Source organism: Alosa alosa, chromosome 1, assembly GCF_017589495.1.
Source record: "Alosa alosa isolate M-15738 ecotype Scorff River chromosome 1, AALO_Geno_1.1, whole genome shotgun sequence".
Taxonomy (NCBI): Eukaryota; Metazoa; Chordata; class Actinopteri; order Clupeiformes; family Clupeidae; genus Alosa; species Alosa alosa.
The window spans coordinates 35626276-35653584 of NC_063189.1; the positions used below are offsets into that span (position 1 = coordinate 35626276).

Below are 27309 nucleotides of genomic sequence, written 5' to 3' on the forward strand. Positions count from 1 at the left end.
AAGCATTGTTGGCTATTGTGAGTGAATGGCCACTGAATAGGACAGACACACACACACACACACAAAATTCCGCCCTCACTATGGTAATGGAATTTCTCCAGTTGGAGCTGTGTTGATACAGCCTTGAGGACACAAAGGAAGCCAGTCCTGCACTATCTACTTGGTAATGGCTTTCTTTGAAGCTGGTTCGTAAGGAGGAGTCCTGATGTAAGCATCAGCAGACTATCAGCAATACTGGCCTATGTGAACCCCTCAAAGAGCAACACAAAGCAGGCCAGTGGAAGGTGTACATACACTGACATGCACATACACAGAACCACAGACACACACAGGACTCCATCTTGCACTCCAGCGCAATTGACTTTGTATACTCACGCTTTTGTCTTTCCTATTTTGCAGTCAGCGCATATTGGAATTTTCTCTCCATAGCGCCCATGGGGACGGTTCAGCGAAAAGAGGGGGCATGTTCCAGCGCAAGCGTTCCCTGTTGATATTTTGCAGTTTCAGAAAGCAATTCCGCCACAGACCAGGACAAAGGTGGTCTAAAGTCATTGCCACAAGATGCTATTTTAAGAGTGCAGGCTTCGCCATAATGTAACGTGTGCACAACATGCATACACTTTGCTTACACGGAAGCAGTTCCCATTTTGCAAACCATACATAAAAATATTAGGCCTACCACACAAGGGAAATCATTGTGGTGTCCATGAAAATGTGAAAAAATAGGCATAAATCTGGCGTACACAGTTTCGCAAATTATTCAGTCTAATTGTAGTATTGACGGATCAAACTAGTAGATCAACAAGTAGGTTGTCCGTCAAAAACCAGGAAACAAAATTCTGAACTGAAGACTGCGAAATCACCTTTACTATCATGTAAGTTCTAAAAACCTTACTCTTCAACTTACCAGTTAAGTTGCGCTGGCTCATATTTTTTCTATTGCACAGTAAGATGGAGTACGTCTTAGGACAAAGAATTAGACGTGGGAGGGAGAGGATCTACCGGCCTAGACATACCTATCTCTCCCTCGGTGAGGTGGAATAGGCGTAAGCTACGCCTGACCCGTCAGGCTGTGACAGATGTCTGCCATCTCCTGGCAGATGAGCTGGGAACTGATGCACCCTGTCCCTATGCCTCCCAGTTGCAGTGAAAGATAGATACAGCATTTTATTTCTATCGTCTGGAGTAAGTTCAACACCCCCCTTAGTTCCATTGGAGGCATTTCGCAATCTGCCATAAGTTCGGCTATACGTGCAGTTACATCAGGTCTAGTTCGACATGCTGGGGAATACATCCAATTCCCCATCACACCTGACAGCCAGGAAAGAACAAAGTGGGCGTTTTGGGCTAAGTGTGGGTTTCCTGGTGTCCTTGGTGCTATAGACTACACCAGGCTTGGAATTCCACCATTCTGGGGCAAGGCCATCTGGCCTTCAGTTGGGCATATTTGGTGGGGGGCACAAAGGCCACATGTCAGGGCACCAAGGCCAAAGTTAACTATACAGTAGTAGGCTATAAAAATGATCAAAGTTGTATTTAGCCTATTCACTGCAGTAGACCTGCATCACTGTATAAAACATTACAAAAACATGAAACATGACATATTACATAGAACTGTAAATCATCTGATCCTCTAATATTTACAGATATATAGGCTATATATAACATTTATTTTATATTTGGCCTGTTATGAAATCATGTATTGAACAATTTAAGCACAGCTCAGCTTTAGAAACTCAAATAGCCTAGATGCATGCTTAGCATTTTGTGATCATTAAGGCTACTTTCACAAACTCTTAGTCAGCTGTCCTCTGATTTACCAATATCTAGGCGATATTTCTAACATTTATTTTGTATTTGGCCGTTATGAAATCATGTGGAACAATGTAAACACATTGTAAAACTTAAAGCCCAAATTTGGAGACATCCATGTATGTCGAACTTTACTGCAAATTCAAAACTGGATTACTCTGGAACGGCTAACTGTTGTTGGCCGCTGTGAATGCTAAGATTATTTTGACAGGCTACAGGCTAAATAAAAATCGCTATTAGTAGGACGCAAAGCAGAATATTGAAAGAAGGGGGCACCAAGGCCACCGTGGCCTGTAAACCAAATCAAAGGGGCCTCACGGCCAATGCAAGGGGCTACGACGGCCATGGCCGTCGTGAAATTCCTACCCTGGACTACACCCATGTCCAATTCCGTGCCCCAACAGAAAACGCACTGATTTACATCAATCGTAAGGGAACCCATTCGATCAACATACAAATGATTTGCGATGCAGCTTGTAAGATCACTCACGTGGCGCCGGCTATCCGTTAAAGACATGGCTGATGACACTATTTTTTATGCCAGCAACAGTGCGTGAAACGTTTTATAATCGAAAACACAAACACGCAGTGTGATTGAACGAACATTCGGCATACTGAAAATGCGCTTCAGGTGTTTGTACTGTAAAGTGCCTCCTGACTTATCCAGTCCTCAAAAAGTCGCAGCATTCTTTGTAGCATGTTGTGTTTTACACAACATTTCCATGGATCGTGGATGTGTTGATGACATAACTGAAGAAATATTAGAGGACTTTAGGAGACGTGATGTTGAACTGCATGTGCCGATGCCATTTAACCCAAATACCCCAGCAGCAACACGGGAGAGAAGAGCTTATTTGACAGAAGAGCTGCATCGTCTATAGTGAGGTAATTTGGGTGGGTTTCTCCCATCCCCATACAATGCTACTTCTCGGTCTTTTACAGCCCTAACAAGAACGTCGATTTCTTCTGCTGTAAAGGGCTCCTGGCGTGCACCTGGCAAATCCGCCGTTATAATAGCAATCCTCCATGGAACAAGCACCCTGCTTTTTAAGGGAATGTGAGATAACGATCTGATTGGTTTATTGCACGTTACGCCCAAACCACACCCATGATTAATGTAGCTACTTCAGACCACCCCATTTTAGATTTACCTGCCGGTAAAATAGCAACAGCGCCCAAGATCTGCCCACAAAGCGACTTGGAGTGCAAGATAGAGCCCACAGTCTTGTCTGTGCAGACACACAGAGACACACACACACTCTTTCTCTCTATCTCTGACACACACACAAAGTTCAACAGCCCACCAGAAACAGACTGCTCTTAGATGAAAGGACTCTAAGAGAGGGAAAAGGGCAGTAGTTCAGATGAAAAGTCATAGTAGCCTCAGATTAAAAGCAGCACTTAAGGGCATTCCTGTCCACACACACACACACCACTCACGCACACACCACTCACGCACACACACACCACTCACGCACGCACCACTCACGCACGCACACACCACTCACGCACGCACACACCACTCACTCACGCACACACCACTCACTCACGCACACACCACTCACGCACGCACACACCACTCACGCACACACACACCACTCACGACACACACCACTCACTCACGCACACACCACTCACTCACGCACGCACACACCACTCACTCACGCACACACCACTCACTCACGCACCACTCACGCACGCACCACTCACGCACGCACACACCACTCACTCACGCACACACCACTCACTCACGCACACACCACTCACTCACGCACACACCACTCACTCACGCACGCACACACCACTCACCACGCACGCACACACCACTCACTCACGCACACACCACTCACGCACGCACACCACTCACGCACGCACCACTCACCAGTTGGGGCCCTGCGAGCGCTTCAGGAAGCTGGCCTTCCCCACCTCCTCGGCTGCCTTCGTCCACATCCTCCATCCTCTGGTCTGTGCCCCACACCTGCTTGTCACACACACACGCTCCAACAGACTCGTCTGCACAGGCCTTCACGTCCTCGCCGTCTGCTTCTTCCTCCTCTTCATCCCCCCCTTCCTCCTCCTCCTCCGCTTCCTCTCCTAGAATTAGCTCTGAGGTAGGCTCTTCCAGCATGGCCAACCTGACAATGAAACACACATGATTGGTGAAGGACGCAATGGAGTACGGCATGTTGGTTTGGAAGCGACTCTGTCTGCGTTTGCATGTGTACGTGCTTGTGTGCGTGTGTCTCTCTCTGTGTGTGTGTGTGTGTGTGTGTGTGTGTGTGTGTGTGTGTGAGTGAGAGAGAGTGTGAGAATCACACCATTCGTCCCCCAGGCTCTCCTCATGGGCCAGCTCCTGCTCAACAGCCTCCAATTCACTAGAGGTCCTCTGCAGCAAGGCCGACACAGCATCCTAAACACACACACACACAGATATACACACACAAATACACAAACACACAGATATACACACACAAACAAATCAGCACCACACACACACAGTATTACAAATGGTTGCATTTCTTCGGAACCCAGTGGCCGCTGTTCCCACTAATGAGTGCCATGGTACTGACCAGGTCCAGGGGTGGAGGGGTTCGCTCCTTGCTGGCTCTCCTGCAGGGTAGCAGGCTGTACCACACATTACTCATGTTCTCGGTCAGAGACACATCACCCAGAGAGACCTGCACTCCTGCCTACACACACACACACACACACACACACACACACACACACACACATTAGCATTGCACATGAACAGAGATGCAAGTTCAAACCACCTTGAGCTAAAGTAAAGTGAAAGCCAATGGTCAGCAACAGTAGTTTAGCCTGTCAGATGCTGTAGCCAGCATTCTTAAGACTAACTGGTCCTCACCTTATCACTCTTTAAAAAAAAAAAAAAAAATAGAAATAAATTTTGGGGGAAAAAAAACCTCCCCCATACATAATGGCCAATATGACTCTACGATGCGTGTGCATATGTGTATAATTATGTCTGTGTGCAATCATCTCATTTCTATATCAGGCTATCCACTCTGTATGTTGACCATCGGCAGGATCATCCAGCATTTCAGGGCACTTGTCCATTTAATGAGAAAAGCAGTTAAGGCAATCACATCTCAGGTCCTGATCTCTGTGTTATTTATTTTAACTGTGTGTGTCAATGACTGTATATAGAGATGGACATATTTACATGTGTGGTGTGTGTTCAGTGATTAAACGTGTCTGTTTCTCATTAATAGTCTGCTGCTGTAACATTTGAATTTCCTTTCAGGGGATTAATGAAGTTCATCTTATCGTATCTTCTGTGTGTGTGTCTACATACCAGGCACTCCTCGCGGAGTGTTTGGTCCACAACGCAGGCGTCGATGCGCAGCGTCTTGTGGCGGAGAACCAACAGTGGGGCTTGGGCACGGAACACCTCGTTGAGCACTAGTGGCTGGGCCAGCGGCTGCACCCGTGTGCGGAACAGGCAGCTGACGTCGCTGGAGGAGGGAAGCAGCGCCACCCGCAGGTACCTGGGGGAATAATGAGTCAGGTGATCAATCACAACAATTACAAATTAAATCAGACCAGTACTATACACAGACAGACACAAACAGACACATACACAAAGACGAACTGGCTTTGGGGGGGGGGGTCCTGAGGAGTCAATACAATATTGAAGTACCTATCTATCTATTTCATTACTCTCTCCACATGAAGGACTGGCGCAGCCTTCTGGCCCCATGCGCCTGGGCATGCATGAGGCCCTGGGGCTCTCTCCCTCACCTCACCTGAGTCACACCTCACCTGCCTCGCCTGGGTACACCAGCACCACACTCATCACCTTTGCAGCGTGCACACACTCATACACACACACACTCACTCACACACTCATACACACACACTCACTCACACACACACACACTCACACTCACTCACACACCTGATCTAGTTAAGAAAGCAGGCAACAACAAAGCCTGTTTCCCTGTTCCCTATACACAGAGAGTACAGAAGAAAGCAGACAGACAGACAGAAAGAAAGAGAGAGAGAGAGATAGGCACAGAATAACAAGGATAGAGAGCAAGAAGCATGAGAGAAAAGGGGTGGGTTTGAGATAGAGACACAAAGACAGAGAGAGAGAGTGAGAGAGAGAGAGAGAGAGAGAATGAGAGAGGGGGAGGTTTGGCACGATGGTAAGAGATGGGAGAAAAATTATGAAAAAAAAAAAAATAAATAACAAAAGTGAGGGAACACTTAAAACGCCCCCGCTAAGTTTTATCGCCTTGTTCTCGGGACAGATTTCAGCCTGCTCCGGATTCAAAGAAGGGGCCCCTGCTGTTCAATTTGACACAAACGGTGGTATCAAGCTCTGCAGCATAAGAGAAAGGGATTAGGGCTGGTTTTAATTTCTGCTCGCATGAAAGAAACATGAAACAGCCAGTGATGCACACAGAGCAGAGGAGGAGGAGGAGGAGGAGGAGAAAGAGGAAGAGGAGTCCAGATAAATAATTAACACATTCAGCCCACAAGGCCCCCTGCCGCGACTGCAGCACCTGGGCTAGTGTGCGCATGTGCTTGTGTATGCGCATGTGTTTGTGTGTGTGTGTGTGTGTGTGTGTGTGTGTGTGTGTGTGTGTGTGTGTGTGTGTGTGTGTGTGTGTGTGTGTGTGTCTTTGTCTGTATGCAAGAATGTGTGTCGAACAAGGTGTGTTCTCTACAAATTAGGTTTCCTTGACTACAAGGGATGCATCAAGGCTGGATAGTACTACAAGCATGTGTGTGTTTGTGTGTATGTGTGTACATGTATGATGTATGTGTGAATAGATCCAAGGGGAGAAACACAAGTGATATGTGTGTGCGCCGCCGTGTGTGTGATTGTATTCACTGTGTGTGAGGCCGAAGTGTGTCTCCTGCTCTCTCAACCCCCCTGCCACACACACGAAACCCCTAGTGGCTCTGTGTCTCTCTCCTGGTTCTTCTTTCTCACCCCTACTGCTGCACCCAGTACAGGTCACACATCTGTTCATCACACTAACACCCCATCTAACACCAGCACAACATGGAACACCCCACACACACACACACACACACACACACACACACACACACACACACACACACACCTCCCCAGAGGTTCTGACTGAGCAATCTCACACAGAGATGAAAGAGCCGTGCAGATTACGTGGCATCTGCCCATGTGTTCTCTGCTGAAGAATAAACTAATAAACTCCTCTCGGAGGCTGAGGAGTTCACAAGGTGACAGACACGCGCTCCAACAGCTGATGCTGGCTGATCTCATACCTTATGCAGTGACCTACTTCCATGACAACCCCTTGGTTACTGAAGATGAGAAATAAGGTCAATGCACAGTTGATGGATGGGGAGACCCTCTGATTGTAGCACAGCGAAATTTAACAAAGCTGAAGTTGAACACAGCGAAAACATCAGATATTTACATATACATGTATTCCTATAGCAGACACTGTTGTCCAAAGTGACTTACATGTCAACTACAAGGGATTACATTGTTCCCGGAGCAACTTGGGGTTAAGTGCCTTGCTCAAGGGCACAACGGTGGAAGCCTGGAATTGATCCCACAACTTTCAGGGTACTGCATGCAGGCCTGAATGTACACTGGAGAGCTGTTCAATTCCTTGTGGACTTCCCACAGTGGCCGATCAACAACCAAGTCTGTTTAGCCTCACACATGATGTGGGATACACCAACTGTGCACGACTGGCTGGCGGCAGTCCCCAATGCGCCATATGTTGAACCCGGGAACCGTGAAGGACCACCTACACAGAACAACATGCGCTGCCAGTAGCTTCAATGTCCATCACTAATGGCAGCCTTCGTGACCATTTCTTTTTTTCAAGTATATTTTTTAGGGCTTTTTGTCTTTTTTGTTGATAGGATAGTGCGGAGAGATGGGAAGTGAATGAGACACGGAGATGGGCCGGGAAATGACCGCAGGTCGGAATCGAACCTGGGTCCCTGAGGGCACCGAGACCCCAAGGCGGGGATCACGCTAGAAATAATGAAGCGGTAGCGGTAAGCGTAACGCAACGCTCAGACCATAATAAGTTCTATCTCGTTCCTAAGTAACACAAACGGTTTGCCGAAACTGACGATTGAATACTCTCGCGATGCGCTTTGAAAGTTGAACCAAGTTAAACGCTCAGCTTGTTCTGCTAGCGCTGCCACCGTTCCGCTGCCGAACCATAGAGAACAACAGGAAACCTGCCGCCTGCCACTGGCCAGTGTGATCCCTGCCTAATGTGGTACACTTGCCCCACAGTTCCCCACCTTTCTTCATCATTGTTTCATTGAATTAGGCCCACGGCACCTTTAATAAGTCCTTAATTATCCACAACAAATGGAGGCTATCAAATCATGTCCTGGAATTACCTTTAAAAGTAACTGACTATTTAATCTGCATACAGTTTTACACTTCCGTCCATATTTCTTGACACCATTTTTTACTGGAATACTAGGAATGTTAAACAGCCAATCGCACCTTAGACACAGCACACAACAGCTGCATTCAGAAATAGCAAAAAGTAATAACGCAGGGCTTAAAGCAAGGCAAATTGCTGTGCCTGAAACCTTTAAGGCCATTATACTGTATAATGATCCGTTTTAAAATCTCAAACGGCCTGGTCCACGCCTGACAGCTTTAAGCCCTGAATAACAGTCATGCTGTATAGCCGAAAGATGTTGGAAAAATAAAAACAGCTGAACAAATACTTCAAAAGGTGCCTGACCATGAACCTGACCCACTCCCTTTAAGCGCAATGAACAGAAAAGAGAAAATGAAAGGAGTGCGCTACAGACAGTCGATAGGTCAATCAATGCCTGAGCTACGGGTTCACACATAGCCTGCTGGTATTATGCATCAAAATACCAGAGTTTTGGGGACTGAGGGAGCAATAAAACGACAAGAAACTTGTAACGTTGTGACTTGTTATGGTTCATGTCATGGTGGTGAGCTGTAAGATTTTCTCATAGTAAACAGTGGGAAAAAAGGTGAGGGAAAAAAGGTTGGGAAACACTACTCTAAACAGAAAAGCAGCACTATTCAGTTGAAGTGTGACCTGAAGGCCGCGCCCGGAACAGCAAGCATACTCACACTTTAGTGGTGGCCAGGGGCACCAGCAGGGCGGCGACGTTCTGCAGCTGCATCAGCAACATGATGAAGCTGGAGGTGGCTGCGTCGTACCTGTACGCACACGCACACACACAGCATCGGAGGGGTAAGGAAAGGAGAGCTCATAGACACAAGCCAAACACCAGTACAGGGTTCTCACCACTGGACCCCCCAAGTGCCTGCCTGGTGCCTGGCTCTGCTGTGAGTGACCAGGGTTAACTGTGATGTGGAAATCAACCCTCAGTTCAATTTAACCACAATTTGCTCAGTTCAGAGGGTGTTTTAACACTATGTACGGATGACCACAGATCCACACAGAATCCAGAAATCATTTGAATCTCATGAATTTTTATAGTGTTTTGCCTCCATGTACAGACAGACCTAATATTCCATTCTGTATAGAGTAAAGAGTAATGCATCTGTTGGACAGTTGTTACATAACAATAAGATTCCTTTCAAATGGGTGTACTATTTAATCAATAAGTTTGATCAATACTTTGAGAAGTCAAATCACCACAAATAAGGTTGCAACTTCATATCAAATAATTAATGCTGGCAAATAATTCACTGTAAGCTCATGGGAAATAAAGTCATTGTCATGACATTTAATTTGGCTTGATCATTACCTCACTCTGTGTGTGTGTGTGTGTGTGTGTTCATAAATTATACACACGTGTATGTGGGCTAACGTGACAACTTACTGACACATAAGCAGGCATGCATAATGGACTAAAACTACCAGAAAAAATTATATTGATTTATCTTCTACTTGGGTTTAGAAAAGGTGACAAACTACTGTACAGTAATCCTATCCCAAGTAGTAACAAACTACTATAGATAGATAGATAGATAGATAGATAGATAGATAGATAGATACTTTATTGATCCCCAGGAGAAATTCAAGACAAACACAAAGACACAGAGCTGCCTCGACATGCTGCCACTCTTGTCGGCGCCGGAACCGGAAATCCCTTTAATCCTTGCCCAAGCTAGACTTGTGCAGGACCGTTAATTCTTACAAAGCACTTTGTAGGGTTGTGGAAAAAAAACAAATTTCCTGAGCACACATGAAGTACCAACCATAAATGGTATGAGGAGACATAGTGAAGTGCATAGAGGTGGAATACGGACTAGACATTCCGAGTGTGTTTATGTGAGCCAGAGGTGGGGTGTGTGTGTGTGTTTACTTACTTCATTCCCATCTGAACTTGGGCCGTCTCAGGTAGAATTGGCTCGTCCTCAATATATACAGGGTCTTCCACTTCATTTGACCTGGACGCAGACACACGTGCATACACACACACACACACACACATACGTGCACACACACACACACACACACACACACACACACTTGAATATGACTTCAGAGTGGTGATATTATTTTTTAATTTCCTGTCCCTGTCAGAGGGGGTAGGTGAAGAGGTCTCTGATCAGATTAATTACAAACAGCGAGGCCCTTCTGAAGCAAAGCACTCTGGGAGCCGGAGTCGGCCCCCTTCAAGTGGCCTAATTAAACCACACCAGACGAAGAGCAACGAGGAAGAAAGGAGAGTGAAAATAACAGTGTGTGTGTGTGTGTCACAATGAAATAATAAAAAAAAAGCTTTGCAGCTGAAGCTGGACTGGACAATCACAACATTGATTTTTAAAAGCGTTCATTGGGCTGTGCTCAATGCTGCTGCGTCCATATTGGGCTGACCTCTGCAGGTGATTGTGAATAGCTCCAAGCTGACCAGCTCCAAAGCAAAGGACAGAGAGGAGAAAAGCATGTAGGGAGCAGAGTTGTCTTCACCCCTCTATTACGGAGTTAAAACTGATTAAAAATAAATCAATAAAAGTAAAACCCTGCTCCCAGCTAAAATGTAGGATAGTGATGATGCCTTTAAAAACATAACATGTATGAGTAAAATTTGTGTTTTGATCAAAGCAAAACAAGTCTTTTGTTATAGACTATTTTCATTTGTAACACAGATTTGCACCATGCACTGGTAAATTTAGATCCAAGAAAAGGGAAAAGGAGAGAGAAAGCGAGTGAAAAAAAAAACAAGCAGCAAGGCTTGAGTGGAAGAGGAGAGGAGTGGGGGAGCTTACCGCTTTACTGACGCTTCATACACGCCGCTGTCGCCAGCCACCGACTCGTCTGACACTGCAGCAGACACACACGCCGGCTTGTCCTCCAAAGAGTCCGCAGAGTGGCGCGCAAACTCGACATCTTCAGAGAGGAGACAGAGAGGGAAAGATGTACATGACACTCACCTTTCACAACCTAATTTTCCAGATATCTGCCTGTGTACATTCATATATGTGGGAGTCAGTGTGCTGCATATGCATGTGGCTTTAGTGATTCACTTAATTACTGTGATTCATTATAATCTGTAGTAGTAATGAATACTATGACCGTCCATTATAGTACTAATCCATGTAAGTACCCATGTAAGAAATATAGAATATTTTACAATGTCCATTCTGGATGGGTTTTTTTTTGTACAATGGTCCACTATTAGTGCGGCACCAAAAATGTGTGTGCTGTGCACATGCATAAAAAGAGCTCATCAGCACCACACACACCCAGCAAAAACAAAGGCTTCTACCATGCTGTCATTCTATGCAGTACCCACTGTCTGACAATAGATGGCAGTGTTACACTAGCAAACATGCATGCGCTCAGAGGAGAGCGGAAAACTATTTCCCCTCCTGTCACAGGTAGCAGAGACTAAGCAGGCTATTTTTCAGCTATCCATTGTCTGATTTGAATGTGCCTTCAAAAAAAAGAATTGGCTTATCAAAAAAGACTTGGCTTATTGACGGTCTTAAAAAAAAAAAAACATGAGAGATCCACCTGAATGCTCTGCACAGATCATCTTGTATGGAAATTACTCCAAATAACATTCCTGGGCAAAAAGGGAATCTGCCTGTCTTCCTAACAAAATGTCCTCCCTACAAAATACAGAAGTGTGAAGTGTAAAAAGACAGATTGGCTTTGAGCTTTGGGGGTCTTCACTTACATTCCTGATCTAAAACGGCCACTAATAGAGCACAGAATAGCTCATCTGGCTTTCTTTTCAACACATTCGCCTGAGCCAGTCTCATGGGTCCTCTATTCTCCATACATATCCATACTGACCATCTCAAAGCAGGGCTCCTCTAATGACTCTTTCTCTTGGTAGACCAGACTTCCTGACTGTTTTGATTAACTGTGATCTTAAGTCTTCCATCAGCTTTGCTTCAAGGTCAGCTGTCTTGTTTCTTCTCTGTAAAAACACATTTTATTTCTGAAATTTCTGGCGACTTCTGTTAAAATACCTCATCTGAGACATGGATGTGGTCTGACGATTCTGTTCGATCTGTTACGTTTTGAAATGTTATTTTGTGACTTCCTTCCTGCATTAGCCTACATACTGTGCCTTCATTGATCCAGTGCTAAGATGCATAAATGGAATCCATTCAGCAGCAAACCATGTTTTGACTAGTAGCTCAAGGCCAGGCATTAACACACAGGCTCACTTTTCTTAAAAGATGAAGAGACTTGTCCCGCATCCACAGCGGTCAGTACACCCACCACCAAGAGGGGTCAGTAGTCAGTACGCCCACCCAGATGGTTTTGCCCAGAGTCAGAGCTGATCGGACCGCCCTGTGGTACCCTATGTGACAAGCTTAGAGATGATGAGGGACAGGATCGATGGCTCTATGAATGCACACCCCGCTGCTGGGGAACATAATCCGTCATCATAACTGGGTGCTAGAGCAACTGTGAAGTTTTCCCTTAGTGGTTAATGAGTGTGTTTTGATTACATAGAGGACGCCAGAGATCAAACTTCTTGATTCAAAAAGCTCTTTACACCTCCAAGCTGACGGCAGATCAGCAGGTTCATGTTGAAACGCTGCAGCTATGGGCTCGGGCAACATGCTGCGGTCATCGTTGATTTTCACAGAACAAGAGACTTCCTACATGGCAGCCAATATAGGTAGAGTGTGTATGTCAACTTACCAAATTTCAACACTTTTGGTCATTAACAGTTTAACACTAACAAATATACACTTAACAACTACACTGAACAGAACAGTAAATGGCAAAACAACATCTTGTGATGATGTGCCATACCTTCCAGATCCTAACAATAAACTAGGCTACTGATCTGTTAATCATCTAGTAATTCTTGGACTAATACCGCTATCCCAAAGATGCACTATGTGTGTGAAATGCTGTGGGCACAAATACCAAAGGTACAGTTGTCATACCCGTCACGCCTTCCTGTAAGGTGGTCAAGGGTACCCTCCTCACGCCCTCCCCCGTCTCCTTGTCCTCAGAGTCAGGGTCAAACACCAGGGCTCTCTCGTAGAAGCCCAGCCCGGCGAAATCAGCCGGCAGCTCCCCTTCCCCGTAGTCCTGCCCAGTGGAGGCGTCCTGCACCGAGGGGTGGAGAAAGGCACCTTCCACCACCAGCGGCGAGCCGGGCGGCGACAGAGACGACAGAGACGAGCGCGACGACAGCGACGTGACCGACTTGGACGGCTCGGCCGGCTTGGTGGAGGCCACGCAGTGCACCGGGCCCGAGCTGTCCGTCGTGTGGGGAGCGGCCGAGAGGAAGAGCGGGCCGCCAGGCACGGAGAAAGGAGGTCCCTTGCAGGAGGAGGAGGACGATGACGCGGCCGAGGGGGTCTTGGCCACCTCGTGCTCGTGGATGGTGGTGATGGGCCCCGAGTGCCCGTACGCGGACGGAGGCGGGTCCTGGAGCAGCAGATCCAGTTTGTACTGGTAGTCCAGGTCGGCGGCGGTGGCGTCTGGCTGGCCGCTGTAGAACAGGTCGCCGGAGCTGAGGGAGTTGAGGGACCCGCGGCTGCTGGACGTGTTGAGGGAGCCGCGACTGGAGGCCAGGGAGCCCAGGCTGCTGCCCGACGACACCGACAGCGTGCTGGCTGACAGACTGCACACCGGGAGGAGAGGAGAGACACACATACATGAACAGGGGGGAACACGGTACATCCAGGTACATCCACAGACACAGGAACAGAAACACAAAAATGTGTGTGTGTGTGTGTGTGTGTGTGTGTGTGTGTGTGTGTAGGTGTGTGTTAGCGTGCCCACAGTCTTACCTTTTGAGTTGTGATTGGAGCATCGTGGCCAACCTTGTAGATTCTGCCAACCTCTGCATAAGAACCCGCCGCCTCTCCTGAATTTTCAGCCTGAAAATTCACACAAGCACACAAAGATGTTCATATCAAAACAAAACACTAAGTGGCCTTTCCTAACAACACTCAGAGGCACTGAAGACCATGGAAATAACAAAGTATCCTCCTTGAACACAAAAAAAAGAATAGAATGTTTTAAATGTGTTAAAAAACACACCTTTTTGGCTCTCCTCTATTTGCCCTTTGTGTTTCCTTAAAAGGAACACACTTTTCTCTGTGTGGCTACAATAACATAAGTGCAGCTTAAGACAACACTGGCCTTAATTACTGTCAAACCAGTGGAGCAATCGCACAGCAACTAATTATGCACAGACACTGTGCAATCAGCTGGTTCCAGAGTGCTGGGTGTATATGCAGAGCAGGGGCAATGTGTGTCTCTCCCATGTGTGTGTGTGTATGTACACACCACACACACACACACACACACACACACACACACACACACACACACACACAAACACACAAACACAAAAAAACACACAAACACACACACACACACACACACACACACAATATGCAATTACAATTAGGTATCTAAAAAACACAATGTCGTCAATTATGGTGTCACTAGCGTTGCCCTTGCTCGCGTGTTGCACCATCACTGAACACAACAATTACCACACAATTAGTATGCAAATCAGAGGTAATTAAAGGCACCTAGTGTGTTTACTCTTTTGAAGCATTCATTAGAAATAAAAACAGCAACCTTGTAGGCGGCAAACTGTTTCGGGCTTATAGGAAGGGCTTCACAAAAGGCACCCCCCCTTCACACACACGCCCCAACTGCCCACACCTCGCTAATCACCATCAAGCTGGCAGACGGTGCTCTGAGGAGACGGGAGAGGGGCTTTGAGGAAAGTGCCCGAAGCCCGTGGACACACACACGCAGACGCACACACAGTGCCATTGGTGTGGACTTGTGTTTGCCGTTCCCAAAGACTTCAGTCATGCTGTGATTGTGTGGGTGGTTAGGGCTTAGAGGCTGGTTCTCTGTCCATCTGAACAGCTCAGGCCTGGGCTGTGGATCTGACTTGACACCCTGAACACCATCTCTGGAAGCAGACTGATGGCTCACTGGGGGTAGTGTGTGTGTGTGTGTGTGTACATACTCATCTGTTGATGGGGTAAGGCATAATAACCCTACGTGTGTGTGTGTGTACATACTCCTCTGTTGATGGGGTAAGACATAATAACCCTACGTGTGTGTGTGTGTGTACATACTCATCTGTTGATGGGGTAAGGCATAATAACCCTACGTGTGTGTGTGTGTGTACATACTCCTCTGTTGATGTGCTTCTCTTCTCACCTTTGCCTGACTGGCACTTGGTTTTTTTTTTTAATGGCGCAGCCACCACGCACACCAACACCATAAGGGCGGTAGAGTGTTTCTTGCCTCCATGTTAGTTGTGTAGGCGGACATTCCATAATGGAGCCCACTACACACACACACACACACACACACACACACACACACACACAACTTGTGCTTGATGGAAGACACCCGGATTCTGACGAGTAAGGACACCAGAATACTCTTGAGAAAACACAAGTGCAGAGGGTTCAAAGCCCCAAGCGCATACGTATCTAACTACAACAGTGTCCAAGTAAACATCTCTAGCCTCTAAGCTCTTCTTCACCCAGATCACTTTACGTCAATCTCCACGAGGAGTCCCCACCTATGAGCTTTGGGGAGTGTTAGTGTCATGAGAGGAACGAGACGCAGCTGAGGGAGGCCATGTGGGTGCAATCATCTTTGCAGGACTTTCCAGCCTGTCAAACCAGTGGAGCAATCACTTAGCAACTCATTATGCACAGACACAGTGAAATCAACTGGTTTCCAGTGTGCCCACTGTGTGCCCGTGCCAATGCCCATGCCCGTGGGAAGGGCTGGGCTGGGCTGCTCACCTCTGTGCCAGGGCGTGGCTGGGCGGAGCAGCCCTTAGGGCCTGCAGGTCCTCCTCCAGGCGCGAGCGCTCCTGGTCCAGGCGGTGGAGCTCGGTGGCCGAGCGTTGCCGTGGCCACACAAACTGCAGCTCCTTGAGTAGCTCCTCCTTCTCGCTGAGCAGCAGCAGGCCACCAAGGTTCAGGGTCCACGCCAGCACCGCCTCCAGCTTGGCCAGCCGATCTTCACATTCGGCCATGAGAGAGGAGGGAGGGGAGAGAGAGAGGGGAGAGAGAGAGAGAGAGAGGGGGAGAGAGAGGGGAGAGAGGGAGGGGGGAGAGGGGGAGAGAGAGAGAGGGGGAGAGGGGGAGAGAGGGGAGGGGAGAGAGAGAGAGGGGGAGAGAGAGGAGAGAGAGAGAGAGAGGGGGAGAGAGGAGAGAGAGAGGAGGATATATATATATATATATATATAGATATATAGACAGGAGGGGATATATATATATAGAGGACATATATATAGAGAGATATATATATATATAGATGGGAGGGGGAGGGGGGAGAGAGGTATATATATATATAGAGGGGAGGGAGAGAGAGAGAGAGGAGAGAGAGGGGGAGGGAGAGAGATTGAGGGGGAGAGAGAGAGAGAGAGAGAGGGAGGGGGGAGGGAGAGGGAGACAAGTTTCTTAGATAGTTGAATACTGTAAAAGATACTTAGATAGTTGAATACTGTAAAAAAGTAACATCCACAAACTCCGAGAGAAAAGGAGGAAGAGAGAAATAGGGGGAGGGAAAGAGAGAGAGAGAGAGAGAGAGAGAGAGAGAGAGAGAGAGAGAGAGAGAGAAAATGCACAACAGAATGGAGAAGAAAAGAGCACAAATGATACAGACAAAACAAACTGGGCGCACACACATATACACACAGAAAAAGGAGCGCACACACACACACACACACACACACACACACACACACACACACACACACACACACACAGAAAAAGGCGCACACACACACCAGTGTTTCCCCATACATTGACTTATTTGTGGCGGCCCACCACACAGAAAAAGGCGCGCACACACACACAGAAAAAGGCACACACACACACAGTAAAAGACACACACACACAGAAAAAGGCACACGCACACACACACGCACACACAAACCACACACAGATGTGGCACACACAGCCACGTCCTGCAGCAGGACTGTGGCAACGGCCCTGTGGGCTGAGAGTGGCCGGCCTGCCTGCTCAGCCTGGCACGGGGGGAAACACCTGCTGTAGCTGGGCCCTAATTCATGCTGTGGGATTAGACCGTCTGCGGGCCAAAACACTGGGGATTAGTCTGTCTGTCCAGTGGGAAAGGGGGGGCTACCTGCCTGGGCAAGAGGCCTAAAGCCCCCCCCCCCCAAACCCTCCACACACACACACAAAGTCACTTCCATTACTGCTAATGTGTGAAAACAAGCGGCCCGCCAGAAACGCACCTGGCTAAAATATGGCACCTAGAAATGTAATTCCAACCTAAACTTGCGCACAAACAAATAGACATGTACTGTGTGCAACAGAAATCTACAGTACACACAATAACAGACACTTAGACTCAGATCCAGTATCTAGCAGCATGCAAGATTCACTGTTATAACAGGAAACTGTGGAGTAACTGAGGGATGAGAGGATAAGGGGGGAGAAGAAAGAGATGGAGAAAGAGACACTCGTCAAGAGAGAGTCAAATACCTTCTTTTGGCCTCCTCGTATTGTAGGCTCAATCTGACCTTCTCAGCCACAGAGGACCTACTTCTCAAACCAGCCTGAAAGAGACAGAGACAGAGAGAGAATGAGAGAGAGAGAGAAAGAAAGAGAGAGAGATTAGGTGTCAGAGACTCATATATCACATGTGAGGTTCAGAGGAGTGGTGTTCACATGCACCTGTGTGACTATGCTTACACGTTGTTAACCTCTCGCCTACTTCGCTCCAGTGTGGGGTTCGGTGCGAAAGTGCAAAAACATCACATGGAGGCGCTTGCAGTGAGCAGATTTAACATCATTAAAGAAGCCCACCCCTCTCCCTCGTCAACATTCCAGCAGAGTGGACACAGCCTCAAAGCTCAGAGTTAGAGAGAGAGAACAGCACCCAGCTCTAAGCTGCTTACTCTCCTACTCCCAACCTGTGAGTTTCGGTGTGTGTGTGTGTGTGTGTGCGTCTAAACCTGCTCAACACTTCAGACTGTGCTAGGCCATCATCCACCCCGCCCCCCTCCCCCTGTGAAGAGCCCATTCCAGAGGGAAGGCCCCAGAACAGGGGAGCATTCCTCAGGGGCGGAGAGGACAGGGAGAGAGCCCTGGGTCTGGGGCAGACAGGGAGCCTGCAGCTGATAACACACACAGCCTGGCTCACCCCACCATCTACGCATACTGCTATGCACTCTACACACACGGCATAAAGCTTGGACAAGGAAGAAACACGTGCATGTCTTTGTGTGTGTGTCTCAATTCTTCTAGAAGGCTCATGAAAACCCTACTTACACAGGCATGAAGGAATGTGGAGCAGAGAGGCTATATTGCCCTTGTCCACGTGACAAAATCACAAACAGCATTATGGGATGTCAGAACCCTTGACTCCTGACCCTTCATTTGGCCTTCTGATCTCGACTGACCTCTCCAGAGACGTCCGTCTGCGATCCAGCATCCAACGTCTGTCTGGAGAGTGATGGGTGAGAACCTGCCGTATTCCGCAGGTCGGGTTCTGAGCGACCCATATTCTGTCCAGCGTAGAACCGCTCCTTCAGTTTGAACAAACACTGAGGGCAGAAAATCATCAATGACCAATATCAATTAAATATCAATGACCACTTAAAGACTTCGGCTATCATCAAACACAGACTAGCACGCATCTCCAACCCCATCCCTCCCCTCCAACAAACACACAGAGACACGGGTAAAGACATAGGTACACTATAAGCACACATCACACCTGTCCATCACCAACCCCACCCCTCCCCTCCAACAAACACACACAGACACACACCTGCATGAGGTCCTGCTTCTCCTTCTCCCCGGAGCTGATGGCCTTGCGGAGGGACTTGAGCTCACTCACGATGGCCTGGGCCTCCTTCAGCCGGTAGCCGCTCTGGTCTCCCGACATTTTTTGGTCAATCCTGGAGACAAGGGGCAATCGACAAGATATGACATGACCCTTGTTTCACTGCGGCTCATTAATATGATGCTCTGGAAGGAGGATGGGTAGACACTGCAGATTTATTAGGAGTACAGGCACACACACACACACATAAACACACACACACACACACACACACACACCTGAGCACGCACACGCACACACACACACACACAAGGGTGCATCTGTGTGGATGCTGGCTAAGACAGTGTCTGGAAGACTGCAGCAGTGCTGACAGATCACTTTCCTCAGATTGTCTTAATTCAATCAGGTAACTTCATTTGATCACTTTCTAACTCAATCAGACTGTCAAGATGAGTGGTCAGGAGTCTGCCAAATCCAACCCCATTACCCCCCCCGCCCGCCCGCCCCTTATTCATTCAGTACAAATGCTGTGTAGAGTCGTGCTTGGGGCGTGGGGTGAAGGCTGGTATCTTTCTGAACTTAACTAAACAAAACCAAAGAGCAGAACAGGGAAGTAGATAACTGTTCCTTCTGAAATATTTGAAAGAGTACCATTTTAAAGACCTGACATAAGAATACAAAATCAAATGTGAATCTTGAGTAAACTTGAAATAAAGCCTGAAAAACACATAAATAATGTTATTTTAGTTAATAACTCCATGGTGGCAACTGTGTGTGAGCTATGCCTGTTTAAGCCACACAGAGGAATCATGTAGCACAATGCTGAGAGAGCCACACATTTTGTGTCACTCCAAAATCACTCCAACCAGATGAAGGCTATTTGCTTTGATTAGGAGGCTAACCTAACTCTGTGTGTGTGTGTGTGTGTGTGTGTGTGTGTGTGTGTGTGTGTGTGTGTGTGTGTGTGTGTGTGTGTGTGTGTGTGTGTGTGTCTGATAAGCTGCCACTGGGAGAGTGTTGGGACGGTACTCAGTGCTGTGCTGCTGCAGCAGAGACATTGATCCCCAGCACTCACAGCTCATGATGAACTGACAGCGATCCATGGGTGCAGTACAGGTCAAAGGTCACCATCAGGACACATGAAACTATATGCTGCTGTGCCATAATCACATTACTTATTCCTTATCAGTGTAAGTCTCTGTCTGTCTCCCATACTCCTACCACCTCTGGCAGGAAGTCTCTCTATCTACAGGATAATGGATAAAACCAGCAGTAGGCTACCACAGGTTATCACAGCTGTGTTTCTATGGTAATAGAAATTGCTTATGGCAACTCCATCTTCAGTGTAATAATATCCACCACCACAGACCGTCATCCCAGGTATTTTCATAGTGGAGTGTCTTCTCTGGTAATGTCACTGTCAGAATATTATACATTTATTCTACAGTGCTTTAGCGTCTGGCTGATCATTTATAAATCATGATATATTACTCTGTCCAAACTTTTTTTAAGCTTTTGGTTCTGTGAGAAAATCCCAAATTCAATACTGGTATGTAAGTAAATGTAATATTTTTGAGGGGGAATGAGGGGTATGAGGGGGAAAAAGTCACTTACTGTTGCAAGGTTTCAAAGCCTTGCTCTTTGTAGAGAAGTTCTTGTCTCATCTGTAACAACTCTCTCTTCAGCTTATGTACCTGTAGGGAGAACATCACATGGAGGCTTCAGTCTTTTTATCAAGCAGTGAGCTATATGCCACGCAAGGCTTCAGTCTTTTTACCAAGCAGTGAGCTAAATGCCACGCAAGGCTTAATATCTTTTTACCAAGCAGTGAGCTATATGCCACGCAATGCTTCAGTCTTTTTACCAAGCAGTGAGCTATATGCCACGCAAGGCTCTTCAGCCAGAACATTTATTTCCGGTGACGCGTCAGTAACAGCATCTTAGATGCAACACCCAACCGGGTCTGTGTTACAGGCACGCTAAAACAACAGCCGTTACAACAGAGGTGACAGTCCATCGGAAATGTTTGTGCTGACTGAAAAGTATTTCAGGAAGTGTGTGGCATATAGGTAATTCACAGACAGTATAGGAGTCCTGTGAGTGAGTGTGTGATCATATTGTGGAGGACTGAAGGAGTAGGACCTCACTCCTCACCCTGACTTTAGTCGTGGAGATCTCAGCCTTTAAGATGTCAGGGTCATATTTCGTGCTTGAGGATGATCCTGAGAATACTAATAGAAGGGGGGACAAAAAGGGAAGATTTATTTGACATTAAAATGGAGGAGAAAAAAAATAAACATTAGACATTTGTTTGTCTCAAACACAAATTAAGATGAGATATGAGAATATGAGATGTGTGCGTCACCGTGCTTGCAGTCATTGTGCGGGAGGTAAATCTTTGGGATAAATTATTCATGATGACCATCGCAGGTGCAAGTACTCCAAGCTTTGTGTATCTGTGTACAAGCCTGTGTATGTGTATATGAGTGCATGTGTGAGTGTAAACGTAGGTGCATGTGTGAGTGTGGGTGTATAATGTGAACGTGGGTGTGGGTCCTCACAGCTGGTGCGTGAGCTGGACTTCTCCTTGTAGGCGTCGTTGAGGCGCACATACTCATCCAGCGCGAGGGCGAGCCGCTGCTCTTTGACTTGGTAGAGCTCTTTCTGGGCGCTGAGCGCATCTTGCGTCACCGTCAGGTACTCCTTCAGCATGCGCTCCTGCTCCCCGCGCCAAGCCTTCCGCGGGTCCTCCAGCTGAGTGCTCACTGACAGACACACACACAGACACACACACATAGACACACACAGACATTAATTAAAGGCAGAATCAAAATCCTTATAGGCGAGTCTCCTCACTGGGCACCAACTTTGGTAATGCCTCTGACATTGCGATTGTAATTGGATTTGTTTTATCATTTTTTAAATTCAAGCTTCAGGTCAATGTTCCAAATATACTGGGTTGTGATTCTAATATCAAGTCCAATTGGTTGTATATTTACTGAAATATGCAAAGTAGACCGTCTAGAAAAAAGAAAAACGCTAAACGTGTCCTAAAAGTGCAAGAGCTACAGAAAGCTAAATAGTGACATTTGAAAGAATTTAACGACAGCAAAACCAGAAAGGGTTTAGTGACTGAGGGGATAACCAGGCTGTGGTATGAGTGATCACTGTGAGTTTAGAGCTCACACACACTTGTTGGAGGAGAAGGCTTAACAGCCTTGTTCTCATATAATTTAAACTTTTGTTTTGTCATGACACACACACACACACACACACACACAAAAGTGCTGCAGTGACAGGTATAGCTCAGGCCAAGCCCCAGCCCTGCCTCCCTGGGCATGCCAGCTATGTTAGGACTCTGAGGTATGAGGAAGAACCAGACTGATCCCTGACAACTCCCTCCTCTGGCTCTTTACTTACTCTCTCCCTCCCTCCTCTCTCATTCTCTCTGCCCCCACCCCCCCTTTGCCCACACCTTGCACCTTTTCCCTCTTGCACTCTGACTTTTCCCACCTCTCCTCACCACAAAAAGGACTAAATGCCTTCAGCCATGAACATCTGATCTCTACACTGCTTGCTGAAATGCACCCTTTACACACCGCTCTCTAGGAAACGCTTTTTTCATGCACCTCGCCTCCTTGCTGCCTTAGATAGAGATATATAGATAGATAGATAGATAGATAGATAGATAGATAGATAGATACTTTATTGATCCCCAGGGGAAATTCAAGCCACTTGACCCCAAGCCTTGACCCCAATCCTGCGAGGGTGTCCCCTTCATACTGCCCCAAAGGCATGGGGAGCACTAACAGTCTTTTGAGCATTTAGACTTAGTGCTTGTTGCTGCCTGTAGATGCTTGCCTAAGAGCATAAGAATGGCAGGCCGAATGCTTGGCATGCCTACAAGAATGCACACAAAACCAACATTACTACAGATTAACCTGTTGGCTTCTCAGAAAGCAAATAGGAAAGGATGTTGGATGCCGGCCAAACAGAGAGGAAATGTTCTGTTACAGAGTGCACACACACACACACACGCACGCACACACACACACACACAAACACACCTCCTCAGGTGACCTCTGAGTAACCCATCAGAAATGAAGTATTTCTTGGAGTACAATAGAGGCCTCTGAATCAATGTGTTCCTCATTCACTCTTCTCTTTCTTTCTTTCTTCTCTCTCTTTCTCTCTAAAATCTATTCTTACTCTGACTCTGCTATATCCCTGACAGAATGCCTGTGTGTTACCGTAGGTATACACTCTGTAATACGTGTCTGTGTTTATAATTTAATTATTTACACTCTGCACTTTGTTGTACAGCTCCCGTGCGGAGCGGAGTGTTGGTGCTGGTTGGTGCTGGCAAGCCTCACGTAGCCAGAACTCAATTCTATTCAGAATATGAGTCTGGAACTTTGGAATTAAGAGTAGCCACATGGAGCTGCCTGAAGCATCATCCACGGCAACTAGCAACAAGAGAGTATATGATCTTAACGTAATTTAGTGATGACAGGCAAAATAACCCGTGATGACGCAACACATTGTGCGACAAAGTTAGAATAATTTCTAGTTATGAGGCGACAAGCGGATCGGCAATATATGAACCGGGCTTGATAATCACACCTTGGCGCCAGACCCAACCTCTGTGCCTGTTGTTCTCTTAGCTGTTAGACTAGTGTACATCAGAAAAAGGGGGGAGCCACAGTACTGTGGCAATGTGGGTTTCTTGGACCACACACACACTTGGACAACTTGGACTCGGAGCTGAGGACATTTTCCCAAACCCTCCCCAACTCTTTCTCCACTGACTAGTCAAATAAATTGTAGGAAAGCCCCAAAATATAACAAATATTATGTTCTATGTTCAAAGAAAATAAAAACAGTAGCCTGCAAGAGAAATACCAGTGGAGTCTCTCTCAGATGTTGCCTGTACACTGTGTCTGTGCCTAGGCTGTCTATCAGCAGGAGGGACAGGTGGGACAGAGTCAGAAGCCCTCCAACACACTCCACAGGCATGTGATTAAATGTTGGAGGGCGTCATGATGGCTGTTCCCATGTAAATGAAAAAAGGCCACTATAATATTATTAAGTTAATTTAAATTATTGTATGAAGACCCAGAGTTTTCTCTAGCTTATCAGGTGCACTGGCACTGGTCTGGGCAATATTTCAGAATTAGAGACATGGAAGATATTACCAGCAGTCTTCAGAGCTTTACCTGCTGCATGAGACTGTGATTGACAGCAGCGATTACCTGCCAGTCCCACTTAAAGAAGTAAACAAACAAACACAAATATGTACACAGCAAGACACAGCAGTTTTCATGGACACAGAGGTAATTCATGCAGTGCAAAAACTTCATTACTCCACAAGAGAAATCCCACACTTACTCTAGGGAACATCATACGGTACGATATCAGCCACTGCCAGCAGCAGAGGTGGAGTTTCACTCTGGTAAGTAACCTGTTGCTGGTGAGCCTGTTCTGTTCTGCAGTCACAGAACCGCTCTTCTTAGCAGAGAGAGGTGTGGGGTAGAGATCTGACACGCATCAAAAGGGGAAAGCAGGTTTACCACAACAACCCCAGGGGCCCCAGGTGTGTGTGTGTGTGTGTGTGTGTGGGGGGGGGTGCCTTCATCCTCTAGGCATCAAGATCAGAAGAGAGAGGACTGGGGCAACAGACCACTAACGGCACAGGACACAGAGTCAAGACATATCCTCTGTGCTGTCACTCAGTCTACCCTTTACACATGCGCACACACACACACACACACACACACACACACGTCTTAGAATATCTATGTGTCTCTCTCTCTTTACTGACAAGGAATGCCAGCCAACAACCACCACCTTCAAATGAGCAATCATAAATAAATGCATGAATACCATCTAGAAGTGGTGCCGATGAGAGCTGTTTATCAGGAATCCACCCTGCCACACCAGAAACACAAGCAGAACTGAGTAAGCAGCCTGACTCTGGTGTGCATTGGCATGCATGTGTTCCTGTTTGTTTGTTTGTCGAGGCAGGCAAATAGTCGGGTCTCATGACTGCTGCATAGATACGGGAGAAAGTTTTCCAGGGAACTGGAAAGTGGGTGATGCACAAGACAAGCACGGAGATATATATATTTATATATATATATATATATATATATATATATATATATATATATATATATATATATATATATATATAATATATATTATATAAATATAAATATAAAAACACTGACCTAAAGTTTTACCAACTTTCAATTCATCATCCTCCCCCAGCTCAATACTCTACCTTATAAGGCAATCAATATAGCTTTAGGCAGGCCAGTAGACACCTGGGTTAACAAATGGAGAAAGTAATGCAAATAGTCTTAACTTTCCTACCAACAATTCATCCCTCTTCTGAGGAATCGATCGCTTTTACTTCATGATGCACCCTACGAAATCAGCACGCGTGCGGATTATGGCGATGTGTGCGTCGATGGTGAGAGAGTCTGGCGCAGACTCCAAACTGAGCACGACTCCGAGAGATAAATGGCTGTTGGAGAGAGACTGAGGAAGGAGCAGCCCAGGAGCAGCAATAACATGCCTCCAGTGCTTTGAAAACTAATCCTAAATCATACAGTACATGCCTATGCATCTCATGACTTGGTTTAAAGGATGTCAGAACAGCTAACATGCAAGTTTCGTATGGGGCAGGCCAGCTAACTGCTGAAACTTAAAGGCAATGCAACTGAAATGTTATAACTGTGATGCAAAAGACACTGGGCCTGAGAGCTTTAGGCTTGATCATTTTAAAGAGGCCATAAGTTTGGACAGTAATACAATCTCTGATCAGTGTTGCTTTGGGCCTGATCATTTTTAAGAGGCCATACGTTTAGACAATAATGCAATCTCTGATGGCAAACAATAATAGAAAAAAATAAAAAATATAATTGAGAACAAGACTGAAGTTTTCATTTTAAATAATATTTTTGGACCACAAAACATAGTGAGTAGCAAGTGATGAAGATCAAACATATTTTCTCTTCTAATGATTGAGATTTTAATTCATGCTTTCATTTCATGGCGCCAGGACTACTGTAATGCACTGCACTCTAATGCAATGTCGCGCATTCAACTGGCACAGAATGCAGCCACACGCCAACTCCAATAAAAGTTGAGACACATAACACTGATTCTAGCCTCCCTACACTGGCTAACTGTAAAATACAGGGCTGACTTTCTGTTTTTGCCATGACCTTGCCATCACCCGGCCACACCACCTTCAGAGATCTGAAACAAAGGGATGATGGAGTGTGTGTGACAAGGAGTGTGTGTAGATGTGTGTGTGTGTGTGTGTGTGTGTGTGTGTGTGTGTGTGTGTGTGTGTGTGTGTGTGTAACAGGGCTCTGACTGCAGGCTTTCCCAAAACTCAGTGGCGGGCAGCAGATGGATGAGTGGATCCAGAGTCCATTAGAGCAGGGATTCCCAAGCTGTCGTACGTGCATCACCGGTGGTACACAAGCTGCCACTAGGGGGTACGCGAGATGAAAAGGGCAATGTGGGAAAGGTGTTATTTATTTTATTTTTTTAAATCTTAAGCCTATGTTCCTTTGTTCTATGTGTTTCACAGCGTTTTTCTCCACCCTGTTTTTTTAGTGCGAGAGCTCATAGATCAGTTGCAGATTTTGATTTTTGTTATCATGTAGGGTGGCTAACGAAAAATGATGCCTGGAATGGAATGCGTCAATAGAATGTGTTACGTTTTTATGTGTCAGATGGTGGGGGTACACGAGCCGAGTCAGGATGTAGGTGGTGGAACGTGGGGGAAAAGGTTTGGGAACCACTGCATTTGAGGAACACCTGTGCCGGTGTGGTGGTGTTAGACGTCTCCGTTTGCTTGCTGTACTTACTGTTGATGTGGTCGATGTAGTAGGTTCCCACCTGGGGGTCGTACGACGCCTCCCAGCCCCATGGCAACTCGTCACCCACGCAGTCTGCGAAGGACAGCGGCTTCGTTATCCTGAGAGAGGGAGAGAAAAATGCTTTAATGCTTTTCTCCTAATATTACAAATATGTGCCCACTGCTTTGCCAACACCGCAGTCAAGTCAGAGTCTGAAGATAATAAATAATATAATATATGTATATATACACACACACACACACACACACACACACACACACACAATGAGCCCAAGGGACACATAAGTATGAGAATGTGAATGTAAAGAAAGAAAGAAGAAAGAAAAGAAAAAAAGGGAAGAAAGATGTTTCAGTAAA

General features: G+C 46.5%; 1 protein-coding gene across 1 annotated transcript in view; it reads right to left on the reverse strand.

The window, feature by feature from the left end:
• Positions 1-27309, reverse strand: part of LOC125303180 (protein WWC2-like) — a 55709-nt gene that overhangs the window by 8169 nt on the left and 20231 nt on the right. The window contains exons 2-18 of the mRNA XM_048256753.1: positions 26942-27051; positions 21617-21820; positions 21210-21286; positions 20670-20749; positions 19041-19170; positions 18670-18813; positions 17750-17823; positions 16037-16273; positions 14036-14125; positions 13181-13866; positions 11033-11153; positions 10130-10210; positions 8921-9010; positions 5132-5324; positions 4383-4502; positions 4131-4222; positions 3695-3947 (exon numbers count right to left, since the gene is read on the reverse strand). Of these exons, the coding sequence (XP_048112710.1) occupies positions 3695-3947; positions 4131-4222; positions 4383-4502; positions 5132-5324; positions 8921-9010; positions 10130-10210; positions 11033-11153; positions 13181-13866; positions 14036-14125; positions 16037-16273; positions 17750-17823; positions 18670-18813; positions 19041-19170; positions 20670-20749; positions 21210-21286; positions 21617-21820; positions 26942-27051 (2782 nt within the window). The remainder of the gene's footprint in view (positions 1-3694; positions 3948-4130; positions 4223-4382; positions 4503-5131; positions 5325-8920; positions 9011-10129; positions 10211-11032; positions 11154-13180; positions 13867-14035; positions 14126-16036; positions 16274-17749; positions 17824-18669; positions 18814-19040; positions 19171-20669; positions 20750-21209; positions 21287-21616; positions 21821-26941; positions 27052-27309) is intronic.